The sequence below is a fragment of the Schistosoma haematobium genome, chromosome ZW, assembly GCF_000699445.3.
Source record: "Schistosoma haematobium chromosome ZW, whole genome shotgun sequence".
In the NCBI taxonomy this organism is placed as follows: domain Eukaryota; kingdom Metazoa; phylum Platyhelminthes; class Trematoda; order Strigeidida; family Schistosomatidae; genus Schistosoma; species Schistosoma haematobium.
In genome coordinates this window covers 18,421,423-18,445,290 of record NC_067195.1, presented here as the reverse complement: position 1 = coordinate 18,445,290, position 23,868 = coordinate 18,421,423, and the positions used below count along the sequence as shown (strand labels likewise).

The following is a 23,868-nucleotide window of genomic DNA, read 5'->3' as shown; positions in this document are numbered from 1 at the left end:
AAGTTTCTACAATCGTAGAACAGTTGTGAGACGTTGCATCAAAATATTGTGGTTTTATTTTACACATACATGATTAGGTTATTCATATAATTCAGCGGAAACTCATATATGAATAAAGCTACTATCTGACATTTCGACAAACACTTGCAAATCACGACCAGAATAATATTCGATTTTATGAGCAGGAATAAAATAATGGCAACGTAAAATAAGACTTACCTCAAGAACCACTTGCACTAAACGACCTTTTAACCAGAACATTATATTTCGTAAAGCTTCGTCAGACAAACTTTTCGGTTGAGTTGGTTCATGTAAGAAAAATGGAGAATCCGTATTGAATGAATGGTTCTGAGTAGATCCAGACATTTCAGATGCAAGTTCAGCAGTAAGTCTAGCATGACGATGCAGAAGAAGTGTAATGACAGCACATTGACTACGAACTGCTTCACACCTGGCTTCTTCTAGTCTGGCTACTCGACCACCAACATTATCCTTTCCTCCACCATAAGCCTCATCGTCAGACGAAGAAACCAGTTCACAGCCTGCCATAAGTTTTCGTCGGTCACTGACTTTAATTCTCCCAGAAATGGAATCTTTCGGTTTCTTGAAGAATGAATCACTGTCGACTCCAGTCCGTGGAAAGCTATCACCATCTCCTCCCTGGTCAGCGTCTTCACGATCAGGAGTCGAATAAGGAGACTTAACAAGATCGAAAAACAAAATAATACATTTATTTTTAACTTGAAGAAACTAGTACATGTTTGGCACGGAAACAAAATTATAAATGAAGACCTACATACTTAGATAAAAGCTTCAAGATCATGACAACCGCTTATCTCTCAAGATGGCAAAGTTCACTAAACTTGCCTAAGAATCTAAAGAGGAAACAATATTTTGAATTAATATGATTTAAAAGGAAAGAAATGAAAACAGTACTTAGAACTAACTACTTTTGCGAAAATAAAGGTCAAGAATGCTGATACTGGGTTCGGATGGTGTTACAGTATGTACGTTCTATGTGCCATCTTGAACGACGCTTAGCTCTGTGCTCTAGTTTCTAATTAAAAGGTGAATATCAAACGCAGGATTACGAACATTGTGCTAGGTGCAGAATATTGATGATGACTTGGCTTTTACGGAAACTAACCATTCCGTCAACAGTGTCATGTTTTTGAGACTGATTTGATGGAACAGTGCTTGATGTCTAATACTTATTCGAAGATCTGATCCACCGTCTTTGAAAGACATTCAAAAAGACAACAAAACTGGTTATTTTACTTTGTATCAAGGGATTGATAGCAATTTTGATGTTGAATGATATTAATGAGTCGCTCCATTTGTGGATGTTCAGTGATGAATAACTGGGTTTATCGTTTTGGAGCAAAATTATAACGTAACATGCAAGAAACATGGGTAGTCAAAAAAATAATATGAAAATCAGGTGATTAATACTGACAGACAAAAATACACATGATGGTAAAAGTGCCCAATGACAAAAGTGGACAGACAAAAACAATGAAATACCCAGAATGTATGGTTTACGTTGTGGCGTGAACAGAGTGGAGTTACGAGATACTATCAGCGGTACAACTGTTCTAGAAAACACTGCATACGCATAGGTCCAAGTTATCGACCAGCAATGTTAACAAAGTAAGAAACACGAAACAATTAACATGAGCAACAACTTACAGAACGCCTGTTAATTTCCATCGTTTCTTTTGCCAGTTCTAGTCTACTTGTAATTCGAGTAACTCGCCTACCAACACGAACAAGAGTTCGACTTAAGCACTCCCAAACGTAAAAGCTAAATAGTAATAATATTAATAAGTGAGTTACTCGTTCGGATTAGAAATAAGTAACAAAAATATTATATTATAAAGCTTTGCATAGAAGAGACTGTACGATTGTTATCTTTTCGATTATGTAGCAAAGAATTCCATACATCTCACTCTCGAAAAATATCTTTCTGCTAATCCACACATATCTTTGTGTCTGGTGGTGTTCCACTGAAACAGCTTTAGTTAAAGCAAAGTAATGTTTTACAAGAAAAGTGATCACTGACTACAAAAATTTGCTGTAATGTGACTGACTAGAATGAATGAACGACAACTTACTAATGGTTGATTACTTTATAACGAAGCAGTGAATTATCAGACTATTATTTTACTAAGAATTAGTTATGCAGAAGATAAAACTTCAGAAAGAGTCAAGCGTTTAGAAAAAAGCATACTTTTCAGTAACAATACTGGGTGGTTCAACAAATAAAATAATTTTTATCCCCAGATATTTTTTACGCTGTAGGCATATAGTGTTTGGTAAGTAATTCAGATGAAATGTCAAGTATAAAAAGCAGATGAAAACCATCATAAAGTCATCTTTTAACCATAATCGGTTAGCTATAAGCACTGTAGAATGTCTGACTCTAAAAACTCACTCCATCGATGTATGCTACGTCTCCGAAGAGCACACACAGGATCCACGTGCGGCCACTTATTTGACCTCATCTTGTCAACATAAAGAACCGGCACAATTTACCCTTTGAGTATCTGGAGACTTCACTGCTAATTCCCGTGACCTCGCTAGTGTAGGTATAGCATCAAGTTCCAAAGCAAAGCAGGCCCTGTCACATTGCATTTTAGAAAACAGATGCCTGTGCGCTGTTTGACTAAACGGGATAGTGAAATCTCGGAAAGATAGGGACACATACAGTTGACTCTTCGTTTTTTTGCCTACACACTCATTGATTGCAGCTCGAACGAAATTAAATGAGTTTTATAGGAAGCTATCCAACCTCTTTCAAAAAACCAAACACTGATGTAGTAATAGTGACAGGTGATTCTAATGCTCAAGTAAACTAAACCAAAATGAAAGGTACATGGATGGATCTTACGGTGTTGCGGCTCAACGAACTGACAATGACGACCATGTATTGCAATTACACTCAGATAACCGTCTATTTCTGGCAAACATCAACTTTAAAAAGAAGGAGAAACATTGTTTGACGAGGCAACCTCTACAATCGACTCGTCTATGGACACAAATAGGCCACAGTGCCATTAGCTATAGTTAGAGGCGCTCGATGGAATGCTGTCGTTCAGACTCAGATCACGGTTCAGTTTGAGCACATATTTGTCTGCGTCTTACTGGACGTAGAAAAATCGCGGAAAGAAAATTCCTTAGAGTTTAACTTAACGATGAAAACGTTAGGAATATATTTCGAGAACAAATCGAGTTAGTCAACTGTGAAAATGATATCCGCTCAGAAGAAGCTTGGTATAATATCCAAAAAGCTGTGAAAACAGCAGTGATATCTACTAGTAACTTAAACCGAAAAGTTAGGGGGAATCAGTTGATTTCATTGTTGTCTACAGAACTGATAGATGGTTGAAAACTCATCCTGTTTGGGTTGGAACACAATGATGAGCAGAGGCAGCTTAGACGTAGGCTGATCAAAAGTCTATGTAATGATCGTGAGCAGTGGTGGATAGGCAAAGCAAATCAGACGGGAAAGGCAGCAGCAATAAGTAATAGTAGACAGCTGTCCAGATTTATCACGAAAAATGACTGTTATCCATTTTCAATCCACTAGATTGAACTTGTGAGCAGAATACTTTAGGAAATAGTTCAACCGACCTTCAGTTACCACTTCTAAGTAACCTTAGTAGTAAATTGATCTACGTCCCACAGGTCTTAGTGAGATTGAGAAGGCTATGGGCAATCTAAAGCGAGGGAGGCCAGGAATGCCTAGTGGATTAACCCCTTAGATTTTCAAGGTGGTCCAGTTCTAGCATTTGGATTAACTGAAATCTTAGCTAAGGTCTGGGAACTGAACGCAATTCCACCTGACTGGTCTCGATCACTGATCGTCCCAATCTATAAGATAGGACAAAAAATCATGTGACAGTAACGGAGGAATTAGTTTAACTAATAAAGGGTCTAAAATATAAGCCTCAATAATACTTCGACATCTGGACGTGGATGTTTAAACTAAATATTCACCCTTCGGGAGGTTCTGGAAAATAAACATAATTTTCGACGTCCGACAATAATTGTATTCTTTGACCTTAAGGAACATTTGACTCTGTTGATCGTGAGGTCCTTTACTAGTGTTTGTTACTGAAAGTTAACCAAACGATTACACTAATTTTGTGCAGGCTCTCTTCTCGGGTCAAAACTTATGACAAACTGTCATCAGAGTTGATAATTTCAAATGTTCATCACGAATGTCTGCTTTCTCTATTGTTATTTAACTTTGGAATAAACCTACTTTTAAAGATAACACTTTCATCGTCTAAGTTTTCGGGGATCGATCTTCTATGCGAAGAATCACTTCTTGACTTAGAATACGTAGACGATATAGTTCTGTTTAGAAATGATGACAAAAGTCAGCCTTCTGACCACATCAAGCAACAATGAAAGCGTGTTTGGGATGAGTTTCTCTTCCTCCAAATGTAAAATGTAACATCAGGATTACCTTCCGCCATCTCCAGGATTAGTGACAACGAGTGAATTAGTTGAACGCATCGACCGTTTCACATTTCTTGAGTGTCATCAGTCCTGATAGGCTGGCGTCCGATGAAATCTCGATCGCCTTTCGTGGAGTAGGCGAGATATCCATCTACCAACCAAAGGACAAATTTACTACGCAGCAGTTCACTCCGTTCATTTTTATGGATGAAAAACAACCATGTACAGTGGAGGACATTTGTAGATTACTGTTATTCAATCATAGGTGTTCTCGAAGCATTGCTAGTGAATTTCGGGACAACGGAGTAAGGAATACCTGTGTTGGGAATAGGGTACTAGGTAAAAATAGGAACTCAGTTGATGAGGTACTAAATCTTCGTCAACTGAGGTGGTCGGAATATGTGCTACATATGTCCAACAATTGCCTACCTTGATGGACAATGTTGTGTGGTTCAGGATTGAACTAGAAAAAAGCTAGGGACAGTTGAAGCAAAACTTGGCAACAGTTTATGAAGTCACTAACAATCAGACTGATCGACGTTAATAGATGTAGACTACTTGGTTGCGGTCCGTGTGATTTCGTAACTAATGGTTAGAGACTTGAAATGACATGGCTCAAAATCGTTTGCAATGACACAAGTGCATCCATTCTTTGTCTTCCTTCAAATCCTGAGATTCTAAATCCCTCACAACTTTTTTTGTTTTTATTTTACTAATTTATATTTTCTTTTTGAATCGTATCTTTGATGCCTAATCTTTCCTATTATCACTGAAACTGTTACTGCCTCTACTATTCTCGGATTTAACGTGACAAATTCATCTCTTTGTGTTAATGGGGTACGGCAAGTTGAGCCGATGTACATACTTACAGGTTCTACGTTGTGACTGGCTGAGTTTAAGTTGCCACACCATATTAGCATAGCGAAATTGAATGGTCAGGAAAAATGATACAGTAGTAATATCACTGATAGTAGAAAAGAACAAGCATAAACAATGTGATCCGGGGTATAAGATAATCTTAAAACTCAAGATATCGGGTGTTAAATGAAGCCGCATCATGGCGACTGATTCGGAGCCATAGCACCCAACATTTCCAACCATTGGTTATGATAATCACGCAGACTTTAAGCCTGTAGTCTGGGTCTATAAACACTGCTCAAAGCAATACTTAATGACCACATGGGCGGATGCCATGACTTGTATATATAGCTCTTAACTTTCTGCCAACCTAGTGTTACATTAAGAGGAATCGCCACACTAAAGCCAAACACCAGATGGTTAACATAGTTTTGCTAACTAACTGAATTATTACTATTTGTAAGTGTTTGTAGTTTGTCATTTTTAATATTTGAAAATGAACCTGTGTTGGCATATGGGCTTCTTGAGCGAATGACTTAATACCGCCCGTAGCTAAAAATTGATCAGGATAGTGGGTGACGGTAGAATTTGAGGCATCCGTCTAGTCTGGTTCTGAACTAGTCAGCTGAATGCACCTGCATCTCAGTGATAGTTTCCACAATGAGATTCGAATCAAGTACTCATCAATAGCTTTGGGTGCCAGTGTATCATTTATCCAAGATAAATAATCGAGCACACATTTATTTTCCAGGCTTCCAATCACAGTTAGTGTATGGAGGCTAAAAAGTGATCCCGTTGTCCAGATCCTGAGGCAAGTAGAGCAGGGGTCGAACCCGTCCCACTTAAATGTGAAAATAAATTGGCGCCAATATTTTTCAGATTTAACTGTTAAGAAATATGTAATGAGATCCAAAAGTTTCTGGAGAAAGTTAAAAACTACGGAATCAACTGAATATGGGAATTCAACTAGTTAGTTTAATGCACAAGCTACACCTATGCGGCCGAATAAGTATGCCACATGACTTCAGTCACTGATTACCACTTGGCTCTTTTCAAATCCATAATCAGAGGAAAAAAGACAGTCAGAAATATGCAGAATCGTTTATAAGCGCAATCATTATTTAATGAGTTGAATGTAAATTGATCCCCCTTGAGTGAACATTTTTGTAAGGGACATAGTTCTCATTAGGATATAGATGACTAGTTATAAACCTTCTGTATTCACTGGCTTATAAGCAGCGGAAAATGCCATGGTCATAACCTAGCGTCACACTGGTTTCACAAAAATCATTTTGAAAACATTGAGAGAGTGCTAGATTTTAAGGTACCCCCCTAGTCAACGCAATTATGCACAAATAACTAACGTTGAAGAATGCTGTAAAGAACAGTAAGCATTCTTCTATAAATAAAAAGCTCAATTATATATATATATATATATATATATATATATATATATGAATTGTCTTACTCCAAAATTTTTGGACGAGCATTAGCAGAGTTTAAATTGACTGTATCATCTGTTAACGTTGTCATTATAGGTGAATATGCCCATCGAACAACTGCTTCCGGATCAATCAAACCAACACGACACATATGTTCTGTAATAATGACAATCATTTGTGGATTATTAGCCCAAACCGTTTGAATTACATGTAAAGCTTCTACTTGAGTTTCAACAGTAGATGTAAGAGTCCGGATGACAGCAGCATACCTAAACATTAAACACAAAACAAATGGGAATGAGAAGGTATGCCAATATCACGTTGTGAATCTCCCTTTCTTTATATTAGGATACTATAAAATTGAATTTCGAAATGTAAACCTTCTGAAATTAGTTTAGACAACACCATCCAGCAAAGCTTCGAAAAAAAACCCAATGAAGCTGAAACAGCTTTAACTGAAATCTCAGGTAAACTCTGGTCCGTCGTATTCTACTACATAGCAATCCAGTGTATGATTTGAGTTTCTTTAACCTGATTGACTTCTACCGACCGATGTCCAGTATAAACGATGTTTAGTCTTTGTGAACACATACGACTGATCCTCATTCGAAGGTTAACATTTGGATTTATCTGAATCCAAGTTTCGCAATCCCTACCCTATATACCTTCAAGCTGAATTGCCCATTTATCTTGATATTCAGACTGAAACGAATAGTCTGATTCCTCTACTTTATCAGTTTTAACGTGATAGGTTCACAACATACAACTATTCTAAATGAGCTCTCAAGTGAGGGTTATCTTCAAAATTAAACATTAACTGGAGAAAGTATGGAAGGTGTGTTGAGAAATCCAAAATAACGCAGTTTGGAAACTAACTTTTTTATGAACGCAAATGTGTGACTGATTGTTTTATGACCAGCGATCAACATAGCAGAATAAAATAATTCAATAGCTAAATTTGTCACTCCAGGAGAAAGTTCAGACACTTGAGCTGCTGTGGTAAATGGCAACTTTTCGATAGAATCACTTCTTACACCGACCTGTTCATCGGCATTACCTTCTGACGATATTTTCAAATTACGTTTCATTGCACTCTCCCGTAACATTCGTCGACGCGCTTTAAGACGAGCACGAATTTCTTGTTTAGCAGGCTCAGGATCATCCAAGTCATCAAACTCAGGATCTGACAGAGGAATGGTATCAATGGGGCTTCTTCCACGACGCTCCTCATCACTATGATCAGAGTGACTATCATCACTAGATGCATCTTCATCTTTTTCATCTCTTACCCCATCATTATCAAATGGTTCTGATAGTGAAAGACGCCGACCACGACTTTGTGAGGCAGTTTCAGCTATTCTTAAGACGGTTTGGGGTTCAAGGCGTGCTCGGATAGAATCCACTAGACGAAAGAATGCACGTGCAGAAGACAAATCTATAATGGAAAATAGTGAAGGAACATAAACTAGAGGAAATCACTGTAAAAGAAATACTTAAACCATACATGATTCCATATGAAGCAAAACAGGCAATACAGTTTGTATCATTCAACAAGATTTCCAAATTAAGATTTTTATCCCATAAGCTTTTATAAATCTCTTTATTAAACGCATAAGACTGACAACATACGTAAAGCGGCTGTGTTGGTTTGTACACTAAATATCACGAGCTTAAACGAAGTACGATAATTATCAAAACTATTCGATTACCGAGACTGTGTAAGTGGGGTGGAATTCAAATCTGATAATAAATAATTGGAATCAGTTATCTAAAATTACAAAGTCACAATTCTATATCGTGATAACAAGATTAAATAAATTATTGAAATCTACATTTATGTGTGTTGGAGTTAAAATGATGTGTTTATAAAGAGAAATGCTTCTATGTATAAAACTTCCTGTTTGAAGAAAAACTGCGTAGAACTTCATTTGATTCATGTGTACGTTGCACAGTCAATTTTATCCTTGTTTTTAAATCTAAACAGATTTTGAGACTCTTCATATGCAGTTGTCAGTTATCTATTTTAATAAGCAAAATCTTGAATAAGGTTTTTGGGTGACAAGAGATTGAACGGCTTAGGAATTAGAATCCCTTTATAAAATAGCCAACTACAAAGTGGGTTCAGAAGTGTATAAACGAACAAATAATAACAACTTACTGACATTACTTGTCATATTGATATTTCAATTTAATAAAAATACCTATGTTATTAAAAGATAGTTCTTTGGGTGTGCATCTGACTCGAACGTTAATCGATCTCCGATTTATTTCGTTGTTTACTTAAACTGATTCCGTTGTGCCATCATATTAGCTAGACAAAGTGATATTAAGTCCTATATAAAATGTGTTGGGAATATATGTATTTCAGACTGGGTACTCTGTAGATAAAACCAGTGACGAGAAAAAATTGAATGAAAGAATGAATTATGTGGTTTGCGAATTTGACACATAAATCAACCTATAAATTTTTTAATGAGTTTACATACTTTAAAAAAGCTAATTTGTAAATAGATAAAAAAGCAAACACATATATTAAAGATGCACATACATGGAGGTTAACGATTAATTTTATGCGAGAATAGGTACAAGAGGATTAATAGGATTAACAATCGCACATTTAAAATTCACCACTGTTGAGCCTTTTAACCAGTTCAAAAAAACAAGCCTGCGTAGTTATGGTGCTGATACAGCTAACACTACATCTTAAGGATTCAAATATTAATTACCTGGATTACTTTCATATTTATTGATTACCGCAGGTTGAGGTGGTAACATTATATAAAAAGATTTCGGAAGTAAACGTTTGACGTTCTCGTAGTATGAAAAACTAAAACAAAAAATGTAAAATACAAGATGATAACTAGCTGTAAATGTACAGAAAAAACCCTTAGTACGGATGTGCACTGATCCAAAATTACCATACCGAATAAGTAAAATCAGATTAGTTGAACAAGTGAGCAGTAAAGGAGTCGGATTAATAAAGGTAATAGTAACAATAGGAAAAATGGGCTAAAAATACAGAATACGGGGCTGGAAAAGAAAGAATGAATTCGCACGATCAAAATGTGAAATAATCTCGAAATTCGGAATTTTCGAGAAAACAGAAAAACATGAATGACACTGATTTTAAGTCTTGTCACTTAAGATCTAAAATTATTGATTTCGACTATTGTTTGGATCCTAACAAAGTAGTTTGCACCTATCAACGTCAATAATTTCACAGACTAATAGATATGTTTTGGGTTGAATGCCTTTAGCAGTTCCTCTAAACCCACCTACTCCTATATCAGACAGGACTATAGGTTGACGTAAGAGGTGCTCCGATATACGTAGCACATGTGCTCAATCATCTTAACCCATGAAGATTCATAATTTTATCAAATGATTTTTCATCTTTACACAGTAATTACATTTGAAGTAACGAACAATCATGTGATATCTTACATTAACATGAATATTGCTTCTATGTTACGATTATAATCATAAACAATTCAACAACTCTGTCCTATCTAATCTGCAATTTTGTTATACAGTTTTGAAATTTCAGAAACATGACTACATATAGTACCATGTTTTCCAACTTGCAGATTAGTACACATCGAAATATTAGCAAGAATACAGTATAATGGTAATAAATCATCTCTTGGTTTTATCGACTAACTATATATATATATGGATTTACTTAAATGTAACAGAGATTTTTAATTTTGCGGATAAATTTTACAGTTTAACTTACTCTTAGTAAAATTAACATTAAGTCTTTATAATATTTCGATATGATGTAGTCATTGAGTGTACCAAATATGTGGTTTAGTGTGTTATCAAACCATTGCAATAATAATAATAATAATAATAATAATAATAATAATGGCAATCCTGTCTAAGAACACATGTCATACAGAAATATACTCACCGTATTAATCGACATAATGTTTCGGTAATTAAACGTTTTTGTGGAGACATCGGATCTAGAGTTAGAGATGAGGACCACTCTTTCCAACTCCATTGCAATTGATAATTACTTAAATGATATGAAAACCATTCAATAAACCTACAGGATAACAGTAATAATAATAATTTTAATGTCTGAAGTAAAAGGGTGTTGAAGCAGTACTGATATTTCAACTGGATAAAGCAACAGTTTAGTGAATAAAACATTTGGTTTGCAATCTACTAGTGTTAGATTCGAGTTTTATTAGTAGGAGAAGTCCAATTGTCAAACAAAACGATTTGGATTTGGAGCCACATATTTCTTAATGTGTTAGGAATGGTGATATTCGACCGACTATTCAAAGCGAAGTAGGTGAAGTGGAGCTCGAACTAGTAACTTGGTACTCTCAAGCCAAGGGCTTTAACTACTAAATCATCGCTTCCCGATGTAGAGCTTAGTATCATGTTCGCCTAACCACCGAATACAAGTCTTTTACGGTCCTATCTCTTACAAATAGAATATCAACAATATTTTTCTCATAATTCCAGGAATCCCTAAGATATCAGACCAGTCCTAGTAGGGAGGAAGGTGGAGATTTCACTCTCTCTCTCTCTCTCAAAATCCTTTCATATGGTCACGCGTTTACATCCACTGATAGAAAAGTCTTCCTACTCACTGCAGTCCAGCCGTAGGGCTTTTGTTTACGGAGGTGGGCAGTCGAAAAGCGAAATCCCGGCTCTTGCTGGGCACGAAGGACCTACCCTAAATTAAAAATGGTTACAAACGAATGGTACTCATGAGCTCCAGGATCCTAAAGGGACGAATGACAAATGAACATATCTTTAACCATCGGTTGACATAGATTGCATCTCCTAACTTTGTTCAGTTGTCGAATAACCCCTTAAGAAAACCACCTGCATATCATTGGGCGCCCTAGGCAGTGTCCCAACCTACATATAAATATATATTGAGTACAGGGACCCTGTTAAATATTCGTCCAGGATAGTTGGGCGTTAGTATTTTGCTAAGCACCAGAACACTAGCATTATTCAACTGTATGCCTTTTAACAGTCATTTATGTGCTGCTATATAATAAAGCTCCATCGAAATGCGAGGAAAACTATATGGGGAAAAATGTCTTTCCGTAATCTCAGCCTATCCCCCGACAGGTTATTGACCCAAATAAACCAAGGATAAGTGGTACCATCATTTGAACGACCTCAGGAGAACGCATGCGACAGATATTATAATGCTACTCGGAGATTAGAATGTACGGATCGAGTGTCCGTGCAAATAGGACAGCTGTTAGTGTCCACTGTAGACTCGCTGATTGCAGATCAGATAACAGTGACCGTCCCAAATAGAACGAAACGCACGTCCTGGGTTCCAATGCTAGCCACTATTCATCTTTGCTTAAAAAGCTTGTGACTTAATGCTATATTGAGGCAATCCGCACAGGATGCACATATGCCAATGTGAGACTGATCAATTGCTGTCCTAAATAACAATGGGAAGATCCAAGTAAAACAACACCACGTGAATTTAATCTTATGTCTTATTAGCCCATAAACCAATCGTTGTAAAAGAATTAATGTAAGCAAATCGGTTGGAGTTTCTGTCTCACTCAAATATCAAACCAAGTTAGATTCAAAGCTAGCTATCGACCCGCAGTATGGATAAGGACTGGTTACGTTTGCATGACCCCATCAAAATGGTGAGTCAAGTCTTTTGCAACTTCATGAAACGGTACAATTGTGAGCACTGTGTTTCTGCAGATTCCTTACAATTTTTTCTAGCAAGTGGGTCAACATTGCCTAATCGCGAGTTAGATGATAAACAGATACGTCATTAACTGTGTAGTTTGCTAACGGACCGAGAAATCTGGAGTTTTTTTTGGAAGCAACAGTTAGATTTAGTTAATCCCTGAAGATGTTTCAACTCATCCAAGATATTAAAGCCACGAAGTCTGACGTAACTGAACCAATCTGTGAAGATGGAATGACAATCAATGATGGGGAAGGGCATCCCTAAGAAATTTATTAACATCATGAAGACAATACACACAATTACTCCCCTTCAGTGTTTCTTTTTAGCAGCAGGGTTAAGCAGGTTTTCCCAATCTTAATATTCCTCCTCAACGTTGTCATCAATGACATTTTAGAAACAGCTCTGATGGAAGTACGGAGTAGTGATGGGGATCTGTTATCTTGAGGAAAATTTTTGATCTTGAGTATGCAAATGATACTGTCTTATGTTGTGATACATCAGCTTCATAAATCGCACTTAGTGGACAATTAGTGACAATATAGTATATACTTTACACCTTATAAATCCAAAGTACTTTTACAAGACTGACAGGAGCCTGTGGCTGCACTCACTCTTCGTAGTGAGCTGTTAGAAGTAGTCAAAAAGTCCGCGTGTCTGGGTAGTTGTGTGAATGGTATTGGTGCTGTTAATGATGAGATCAATGTACGTACAGCGAAAGCCAGAGTGACTTATGACAATCAGGGTTATATCTTTGGTGCTGTAGTAATATTGGTATGTTTGTAAAAGGTCGGATTTATGTGTCAATGAGAACATTTGCATAATAGTGTATCTAAAGTGCTTTGTTGTTGTTAAAATATACAGTTGGATGTTTAGAAAAATAATCAGTCAAGAAGCAACACTAAGAGTGGCAATAGTGGTTAACAGGGGAAACTCACATCACTATAAGTTTAAACATAAATGTTAATTTTAGGAAGATAAACAATGTATGTGACTTATATCACATTAGTCAGTCAATCACAGATATGACAATAAATCTTAACATGAAATCATAATCAAATGTAGTCCTACCTGCCAATACAAACAGGTTTCATATTATCTAAACGCTCAAATAGGACTTCAGTGGCTTGAGCTAACACCAGAGGAATTGTATTACTAGCTTCATGGCATAACTGTACTAGTAAACTCCCATAAAACAGAAGATTCCCATGTTGAACTGGTGGACGAGGTAAGTGAAACATTCCAGCAAAAACAGCTTCAATGATCATGTAATCTAAAGCTACTTTGGCTCGAGTTTTGAGTCCCAACAGAGCTTTAGCACTAAAAAAACCGAAGGTATTGATAAAGTATAGGAATAAACCTGAGAATATTAAAAAAGATAAGGTACATGAAGTATATATAAAGGTGCGATTACTAACACCGAAGTAAAACAAAATTTGACTTAAAACTGAAAGTGGTTTTCTTACATTAAGTCTACAAACAAGTTGGAAAAATTCAAGATATCACTGCACAAGAATATTTTTTTCAAGATCACTTGAAATTGGAAAAACGCTTAAAAACAAGCCATTTTGCTACCATAGAAGCTGAATTTAGGTCACCAAATTTTTCCTGACAGTTATTTATTTCAGAAAATCTAATGGACAGATATAACAACCAAAACATTTCACTAGTTCAAACAAAAAGGTAATGAAACACTGCATCATTGTATCGGTTAAAAAAATAAATAACCCAGTAAAATACTTATTGGTTTTCTTTATATTCTAGCAAAATACTGTACAGTCAGTTGCCATGTAAATATACTTAATGATCTAAATCTTGCTTTCCCTAACATTTACATATGTTTTCATACCAGTATACATTGTAGTACGTAATATACAAGCAGTCCATATTACTAATTAAAACTTCAATGGTAATAAGTTGCGAAATAAATCTTTACATAGTTTATGCTTGCTAACTGTTAGTCACTCATAATCGACGAAGAGCTTAGTACAAATGTGAGTTAGCCAAAGTTTTTAACGGTAGCCAAAATGATGAGAAAAAAAGATTAGTTTACTTACCACATAACTCTGTTGAAACTTAAATTATTCATCAAAATTGCCAAATGTTCATCAATAAGGAATCGTTCGATAGTATGTGCTCCCGGAAGGACAGGAGTTTCTTTATTAGATTTAACTCCATCTGATGATAAATCTGAATTAGGAACAATCTCGTTTTCATCTTGATCTATTACATCAGTATAGTCAAACATTCGAAAAACCACAGATGGAAGAGGATAAATAACCTCCGCATCATAATCAGGAGGTGTGAGCTACAAAAAAAGAAACCATCAAAGTATTCTCTACCAATAAATTAGAAACGTGAAAAATTGCGTGAATGATAGTAGCAATGGCGACAAGAGTCAAAATTTGAGGGAATCGTCATGGAAACTTAACTTACAGGTGATAATTTATGCGGCTGACCATGTTCTTTTAAGCTAGGAAAAGAGTCATATAATCTCCAAGTTACTTTTTCCACCCAACCACTATTTCGGAGATTGCATATTTGAGCCCACAAACAATCCAGATACTGGAATGAAAAGATAAAAGAAGGAACTGACCAGCAAGAATACTCTGAAAGGACAAATTAAACTAAGAAGACTCAATATTATCACAAAAATAGATGAAATTATCGAATTCAATGTCTATTAGTAAATTATCTTGGAAGTGTAATGCTGTCGAAATTTTAATCAGTGTAAGGACGAGAAAAAATAAGCCATTTTTTAACCCAGTGTCACTTTTGTTTAATATTACTTCTGCTTTAATTCAGTGTGATAGTTTATGCAATACAACATTAGTTTTATTTCAGTGAAATATGTTTTGTATTAATTTCATTTGAACTTAGTTCAACTTAACATAACTTGCATATGTTTTTGTAGTAACTGTGTATTTCCCATATATGTGCTACTTATTAACTAATCATCAAGTGTGTCTGTGAAATCGATTCATGTATGTGTATTATCTACAGCGGTTGAAGTGGTTTTGAAAAGTCAATAATAATGTCCATCTGCACCAGTTTTCATGTTCTTATTTATCTCGCGTACGGGTAGCGGATACCGGTCACAGTGTTTACAGTAGTATCCAAGGTTACAACAGGAAGTAAAAGGTCATTAAAAGTATGCTGCTTTATTACGAACTCAAGACGTTGTAAGCAACCTCAATCACCGAGACGTTATAAAGAATGAACTGTTTCTGTAAAGATCTTTGATATTCGACTGTAATAATACTTGACAGTCTAGTATTTGTAGCAATATGCTACTGGAAAAACTGAGACTGATAAAAACTAAGCAGTAAATCAAACATTTTTACATTTAGCAAATCTGAATCGAGAAGTTTAACGGTTACCTTAAGAAATATTAACAATGTAGTGATGCAGTTTTAAAATACTGTATAGGTTAGTGTCATTCAGTATTTGAGAAGGGTGAATATATTAAAAGTTAACAAACTGAAATATTACACAGATATTAGTTGAACTGTATTGAGCAATCAGTTAAAGTTGAATAAAATACTTTCAAAATAACGAGACAATGTCTTCACAGTAAAGCTTTACTTACATCTTCTTGTGGGTGAGGATCATTTGACTCCCAAACGCGTAATAATGAGACATGGGGGCACTGGCGTTTACTAAAATATAATTAAAATTCTTAGGAAGTTAGCAGTCTATCATTGAGGACTAATTAAGTATATTAAATGTTTCAGTTAATGTAATAAATAACATTCAGGATGACGATATTACAGAATACCAAAGAGATCATATGATGTACCAACTAAGTGCCACAATAATGAACATTTCGAAAGGAACATTATCAAGACATTGTTTTTGGTGAACAAACCAAACAAGAGATAAAAAATTGATGGGAAATTTCTTAAAAATATAGGACATTTGGTTGATTGATAGCTACAATTAACTGACTTGACTAAATGAATTATTTTCTAAACGTCTATCACTTTGATTTTATTTGAATTCGATCCACAGACAAACTTTTGCGTGAAAACTATTGGTGGGTAAAATAATACTATAAATACCTTACAAAGCGTAACTAATATTACCTATAATTTTATGTGATGCTATTTTTTTCACAAGTAGACAGTTTATCATGTTTTTGTACCAATATTTATGTGTTCAAATAAATAAATAATGTGATGCTATTGCTGTTTGATATGTACATCAATGCCCTGGTACGGCCAAGGGTGGGTAGAGTCAGTTCTCTTCGAAATACTCTCACGCGGCCAGGCGTATACAGCCACTGCCAGGGAAGTCCTACTCATTGTCTTCTCGTGGCGAGGGCGTTATTTACGAAATTGAGAGGACGAGAAGTGAATGTCTGGCTCTTTAACCAGGTTGGTGGATACGGAGTCCACCTAGGGGAGTCGGGAAACTCTGACTTCGAACCAATGGTGCACATAGGCTCCAGTATCCTGAAGGAACCGATGACGTATGAACCTATTGTTGGTCACCAGCTACTATGGGACTGCATCTTCTGACGTCGTTCCATTGCCTAATAGATCAAACCTTTAGGTCAAAAGCGCCGGGTGTGGCCCCCTAATAAAATAAGCATAAAATTGGGCTCATAAGCCTGTACTTCATAAATTACAGATTTCCCTAATTTAAAAACAATTCGAATCAATATTTCCCGCTTAAACTACAAATTTCGCCGGGAATCTGATGTCATAAATTCGTACATTAACGTTCAACATGGGTTTGAGAGTCCACAGAAAAACATGAATCTGTTCGATTTACAGAAACATTTCAGCATGATTCGTAAACCATACATTTTGAACGTTTTTCATTGTTTGCTGGAGCAAATCTAACAATTTCAGACAAAATCATTCTTATGGAAATCTTTGTGGTATTCGAAGTGAAATATTTTAACATTCTTGTTTGCATTCGAAAAGATATCCAGAATACCCTTGAAACGTCTCATTATTAAATGACTGAGAAAATCTGGATCACTATGACTGAATTCTACTTGGCATACTTTATTTATATTGGATTAAGTGTTGTTGTAATAGACGATCGATGTTTAAAAGTCAGGATTCGGCAAACTTGGAGACAACTTAGCAATCCAAGGAAAACCTACCATACACTTGTTAGTATATGAGGAACGGTAATGACAACATAGGAAATCAGTTAACACACTTTGAGGGCAGCGAATGATCATCATAACACCAAAGAACACAAATCTGTATACAGAAACGTTGTATAGACCGCATATTTTATTTCAGTACAAACAAAACAAACTTACGTCATGTAAACTTCAATTGTACCTAATATATCGTTTAATGCTGAAGTGTCATAAGAAGCTAGCAAGTAACCACTCTGAAAGGGTACAAACAAATCATAGATTAGAGGAAATATACATCCAACTATTTGTTTTGTTACATAAACAAAGTAATGTAGCTAAAATGTGAATGATTACATACGTAATAATTTTGCAAGCTGGATACAAGTAAGGTTGTATTGTCGAATACAATAATAAACTAACATTCTAGACATTTATCTCTGATTAGGGTCAGCAGTCAGCTACAATGTAGAACGAGGCACATATATGCATCGGTCCACGTTGCCACACCTCATCAGCACAAGGTGAACATCAGATTCATAGAAAGTTACTTCAGTGGTAGTAATATATATAAATAGTCAGTCAGTCAGCTACAACGTAGGACCAGGCAAATATATGCATCGGTCCAAGTTGCCATACCTTATTAACACAACAAGATGGACACCGGATTCATAAAAGTAGTTAATTCAGAGGTGGTGATATATAAAAGAAAGATTGCAATAAGGATATAGTGTGTGGCACATATATATTTGGCGCATTCTTGTACCAATATTTATGTGTTCAAATAAATAAATAAAAATAAATATAGTACAGTAAGAAAGAATTAGTTCGTAGAAAGAAAGATATGAAGCGACTTTAATCTCATTGTTTGAGAGAAGACAGAGAGTGTATACACCTATGCCATTGTGATCGATTATGAGACATGTCACCCACAGTCTCCAACCATTGGTTACGATAGTCGCACGGACCCCAACCAAGTAGTCTGCATCTACCAACATGGCTCAGACCAAAAATTAATGACTTCAATGACTGATGCCACGTTTTCGTTTGATCACCCCTAACTTTCTTCCAACTATCTCCAACACTAGTCAACATTGTACGCCATGGTATTCGGTGTTCAGGCATACGTAACACGTAGCCCAACCATCTCAGTCGATGATGGTTCACGACCTTATCGACTGACTTACCATCACTCTCTAATACCCTGTGTCTAACCTCACTATTACTTATTCAGCGATCCCAGCAGATGTAAGTCATATTTCTAAGGCATCTGTAGTCAAATACAAGTAACTTACGAGTATCTTCTACTCTTAATGGCCACGTTTCGCAGCTGTAAATTAGAACAGAACCAACTGCTAAGCAGTATACTCGCTTCTTAATTGATAGACAAATATCTCGTTTTCGTCATAAGTGATATGGGTTGGCAGTAGCCAAATCAGCTTTTTGAATTCGTGCAGGGACCTCGTCAGACATTGACCCATTAGGGCTGATCAGACTTCCAAGATAAGTGAAGTTGTCGACACGTTCAACTACTTCACTCTGATCCTTAGTTCAGGAATTGATGCAGACCAGTCCTGAAGCAACAATTTGCATTCAGAGGAGGAGAAACTTATCCCAAACATCCTGGCATTGTTGCTCAGTACTAACCAAAAGACTGCATTTTGTCAATGACTTCACCAAACAGGACAATGTCATCTGCGTACTCAAAGTCGATAATTGGACTCCCTGGTAGGAGATCAGTTCCTGATAATCCAGTCGGCGAGAAAGTTATTTCCAGCAGTAGGTCTATGATGAAGTTGAACAAAAATGGAGATCGTGGACAGCCTTGACGGACACCACTTGAGGTTGCAAACTCAGATGACAGTTCGCCATAAGCTCTGACTCGACTAATGGTGTTCGAGTAGAGAGCCTCCACAAGGTCTATGTACTTCTGAAGTAAGCCTTTCAATGGCAGACACTGCCACAGAATCTCGCGGTCTACGGAGTCAAATGCTGCTTTCAAGTCAAGAAAGACCACCATTGTTGGACGGCGATAAGTATGCCTATGTTCAAGAACTTGACGAATGCTGAATATGTGGTCGATGCAGCCACGACCAGGTCTGAAGCCAGTTCGATTCTCTCGTGTTTGCGGTTCACGAGTCTTAGTTAGGCGTCCGATAATTATCGAGGATAGTATTTTAGATACTATATTAGTTAAACCAATCCCTCTATGGTTGTCACAGGATGATTTTGACCCTCTCTTATATATTGTGACAATCAGTGATTGCGACCAGTCAGATAGGATTACGTCCAACTCCCAGATTTTAGCTAAAATGTTAGTCAACCTGATCGCTAAAACTGAACCATCATACTTGAACACCTCTGTACCCAATCCATCTGGACCAGCTGCTGTTCCTCGTTTCAGGTTAGCTATGGTTTTTTGAACTTCAGCTAAAGTCAGGGCACCTATTTCAATGTTCCATTCAGGCGGTCTGGGAATGGTGAGTAGTTGTAGAGTATCTGAAGGCCAGCTGAACTGCTCCTTAATGTGTTCCGCCCATCGTACTGAACGTTTGGGCTGAGATAAGTGTCGTCTTTTTCCGAGATCGTTTCACTTACACTTGACTTCTTAATTCCAATTTCTTTTATTAGTCTGAAAAGCTATCTGGTGTTACTTACAGCAGCTGTCTTTTCCATTTCTTTTGCTTTCGTTGCCCATCACTGCTCACAGTCGTTTCTTAGACTTTTGGTTAACCTAGATCTGATTTGTTTTCGCTCTTTATCGTGTTCAGAGCCTGATGGAATGAGTTTATGAGAATATATCAGTGCAATAGACTTAACAGAAATCCACTGGTTTGTCATGACTTTTTGGTTCGAATCACTAATAGATGTCACCGCTGTTTCCACAGCTGTTCATATATCATTCCAAGCAACATCTGGATTAGTCTCGTTTTTAGAACTGCCTAAGTGTAGCCTCAGTTGTTCCTGGAATATACTTTTGGCTTTCTCTTCACTGAGTTAAACTCTAATGGGTCTTCTTAATGTGGTTCTTCTGAATCCAGTGAGGCGCAAGCAAATGCGTACTCGCATTAGAGCATGATCAGAGCCTAAATATGTATTCCAGAACGCGCGGCAGTCTTTTATCGACCCTCTCCAAAGATGACTTACGGCAATATGATCTATTTGAGTCCATCGTTGGTTTGGTGCAGGGGTTCGCCATGCTAGACGATGTATCTCCTTATACTAAAATTAGTTTGCTAAATATAAACGACGGTCGAAGCAGAGCTGCAGCAAACGGTCACCATTATCTGTTCACTGAGCCGGAATACCAAAATGCCCACCTAAATGTCTTTCTGTTTGGTTTAAGCTACCTATCTGCGCTTTAAAGTCACCTTCTACGAGTACTATGTCCGAGCATAAAGCTCTTTGAAGAAGTTTAGGAAACCTTCTGTAAAAATCTTCCACTTCATTCGAACTGCGTAGGCAGAAATGACGAAAAGGCAACGACGTATGTCCCTATCCTTCCGAGTTCTTACGGAGCAGTCTAGCCGGACAGCACATTGGCGACTGCTAACAGGTATCCATTCTAATAGTGTTTATTCTGTCCTCGTACTTAGTGTTATTCCCACACTTACCAGTCCACGAGAACTAGCCATCGGGTCGCCAGATACACAGAGGGTGTATCTCGTCGGCTCTCTGTTTTGGCGAGGTGAGGTCGAGTGAATAACCACACTACGATGCTGTCTGGGTGTTTTGGAGACAGCATACAACAATAGTACGAGATTCTAGGGCTTTAATTAAGGAGGCCTGCTAGCCGATTTGATATAAAGTGCGTACGTTGAAGGCTCCAGTGTATATTTTAGAGCGGGGTTTCAGTAGATCTGGGACAATGCTTTCCGAACTAGAATCGTTGGCCATGGTGACACTTAAAAAGGAAGTCAAAAGAGGAAGTTGAGAGTTGGAAATCGAGGTAGAAGGAATAATAGCAGTTGAAGAGGAAAATTAATTATGAATAAAGTGATCTTGAGTATTGTTAGAGGTATGGAAGCAGTCATCACTTCCCGATTGCCCACACCATGGAATGGTTTTTCTAGAATTACGTGAAAAAGAAATTGGCTTAAAGGTGGCCTTAGTGACCTGAGAACGTGACCGCAGTACCCAAAAGACAACTGTTTTGAGGTCGGTCGAATACGACCTTTTTGTGAGTAGTTTCCGCTTTAGCTCAGTACTTGTCGGGGCCTTACCGCCGGAGACGGAAATCAGTGGGACGAGGTGAAGTCTTCATTTTTAGGGTCCACCTTTTCTAACCCCAGCCTTCCTTGTGGGAAGGCAGAATTAGTGTCTAGGAAATATGCACACTAAAATCTAATGTCACCAAACATACTAGTTTCACAAACTGTTGTTTTTTAAAGCCTTCCACCGAGACGACAGTGATTCTTCATCCGCGATTAAGTGTATACGTTCGGAGACATTTAACAAATGTACATGAGTTAGTCTACCGCTACCCGTATGAAGACATTCAGATATTTTTATACTTGCCACTTTAAAAGTATATCTGTGGATGACATAGGGACAGTGTTGAACTTTAATGCATAAACGGTAATCATTTAGTAAACCTGTGAATAAGTAAACTACAGCAAACGATAAGTCAGATCATTCCTATGTAAATGACAACTGCAACAACTTGAAGTAACAAATGGAAACAAAATTAATTTTGTATGCACTCACGACTATATTCACTAGTTGCTAAAAAAGGCGTATTTATTCTGTAATATATTGTGCCATTTTAAATGTGTAAAATAGCTTACTTCGAGATCAAAACATAAGAGGTATACTAGAAATCAGAGTCAATAAAAATATGGTACAGAATAAGTGTAATATGGAGAACTGGGAACAAGGTGCATCAATACTTTGAAATAGTCGTTGATTATCTATGTCGATCCTGATAAATGCTGACAGATCCCTAGTCGCAAGTGTTCTTGAACTGCAGATTAAATATGGATTACCAAAATACCTGATATGTATACGAATACAAGGATGTCAAAGGCAACAGGTGAAAACTGAGTTAGAGATTGATATGCTTCACTTACGTATGGTAGACCGTAAAGAATCACGTATGTGTACCAATCAGTTCGAGCCTGAGAACTTCGTCCTGCATCAAGAGTGACTTCAGCAAAATTTTCGTACAGACCGAGAATGGATGCTTTCTGAACAGTATGACAGTTAACAGATACTGACAAGAACAAAACCTAGACAAGTAATGAAAGCAAAACCACATCATATACTATATATTTAGCATCCTCAAAACTCGCCGATCTAATAGCATCCTTCAGGTCTCGCTGTAGAAGTTCTATCAACTAAAGAATTGTTTTTACCAATATGTGATACATACTTGGCCGACAAACGATCGATTTTTCAGATTCAGCAACCCAACTAACGTTGCGTAAATTAGTATTCGTTCTGGAACATTCTTTACACTAAAAGGATCATAAGTAAATCGGAAAATACCAATTGCTCAGAACTTTCAAAAGGCCCTCTCCATTCTTTGGGATATCTGCTAGAATAACTGACGCGAGTTCTCCAATATCCCGTTCTATATTAGAAAGGTCCTAGGAAGTTCATGAGCATCAAAAGATATAGTACTTTGAACCCTATTCGATATATGAGAGATTCAATCGTATCTGGTTCTGTCCTGTCTCTTTTTGATCTAAAGTCTTAATCAGAACTAAGTAAGTCGAAGTTTCAGAAATACCATCTTCATCAAACGAATCGGAACGCCGCTTCCGCCTCATTTTTTCAAATACCGCCCTCCCAATATCCAATATCTTTGTCCTTAGCTTATGTTGTTACGTCCAGTCATTGGTAAGTTTGAATTTGACCTGAGGATATTTTGTGTAGTGGAGTGGTATTTGGATGAGTGGGACTGTTTGAAGAAAAAAATATGGGGAAAACTGAGTTAATGAGTCTGTAAGCATACAGAATTCAGTTACATTTCAAAACGAAAGCAATTGAAAGCAGTCAGAAATAACGTGAACTTGGAATTAGGACAGCCTGTAAATCGAACCAAAAAGTCAATAGTGTAGAATTTTGATCGTGATACGCATAAATCAACTGATTTCTCCATTCTCTCTTCTTGTAATTTTGGTGCGGTCCTAGTTATTTGGTTATGTCCAGTGGATGATAGTGTGGCCACTCGACTACGTTAATCCCAATCAGTCTGGCAGTTGTTTGTGAATTCGTATATATTTTTTAATTCGAGTGAGTATGTTTGTCCCAGGGCAAAATGGGTTCTGGATACCAGTAGATAGTCTGGTAAGGCGGTTGAATGC

At 36.9% G+C, this 23,868-nt stretch overlaps 1 protein-coding gene across 1 annotated transcript in view; it reads right to left on the bottom strand.

Moving 5' to 3' along the window:
* Positions 1-23,647, bottom strand: part of NCBP1 (Nuclear cap-binding protein subunit 1) — a 28,910-nt gene extending 5,263 nt beyond the window's left edge. The window contains exons 1-17 of the mRNA XM_051210589.1: positions 23,292-23,647; positions 23,183-23,253; positions 23,048-23,148; positions 22,932-23,016; positions 22,825-22,896; positions 22,630-22,788; positions 17,744-17,817; positions 16,052-16,121; positions 14,899-15,027; positions 14,520-14,770; positions 13,534-13,782; positions 10,681-10,818; positions 9,494-9,594; positions 7,644-8,202; positions 6,794-7,036; positions 1,690-1,804; positions 220-699 (exon numbers count right to left, since the gene is read on the bottom strand). Of these exons, the coding sequence (XP_051070597.1) occupies positions 220-699; positions 1,690-1,804; positions 6,794-7,036; positions 7,644-8,202; positions 9,494-9,594; positions 10,681-10,818; positions 13,534-13,782; positions 14,520-14,770; positions 14,899-15,027; positions 16,052-16,121; positions 17,744-17,817; positions 22,630-22,788; positions 22,825-22,896; positions 22,932-23,016; positions 23,048-23,148; positions 23,183-23,253; positions 23,292-23,331 (2,937 nt within the window). The 5' untranslated portion in view covers positions 23,332-23,647. The remainder of the gene's footprint in view (positions 1-219; positions 700-1,689; positions 1,805-6,793; positions 7,037-7,643; positions 8,203-9,493; positions 9,595-10,680; positions 10,819-13,533; positions 13,783-14,519; positions 14,771-14,898; positions 15,028-16,051; positions 16,122-17,743; positions 17,818-22,629; positions 22,789-22,824; positions 22,897-22,931; positions 23,017-23,047; positions 23,149-23,182; positions 23,254-23,291) is intronic.
* Between the last annotated feature and the right edge of the window lie 221 nt (positions 23,648-23,868).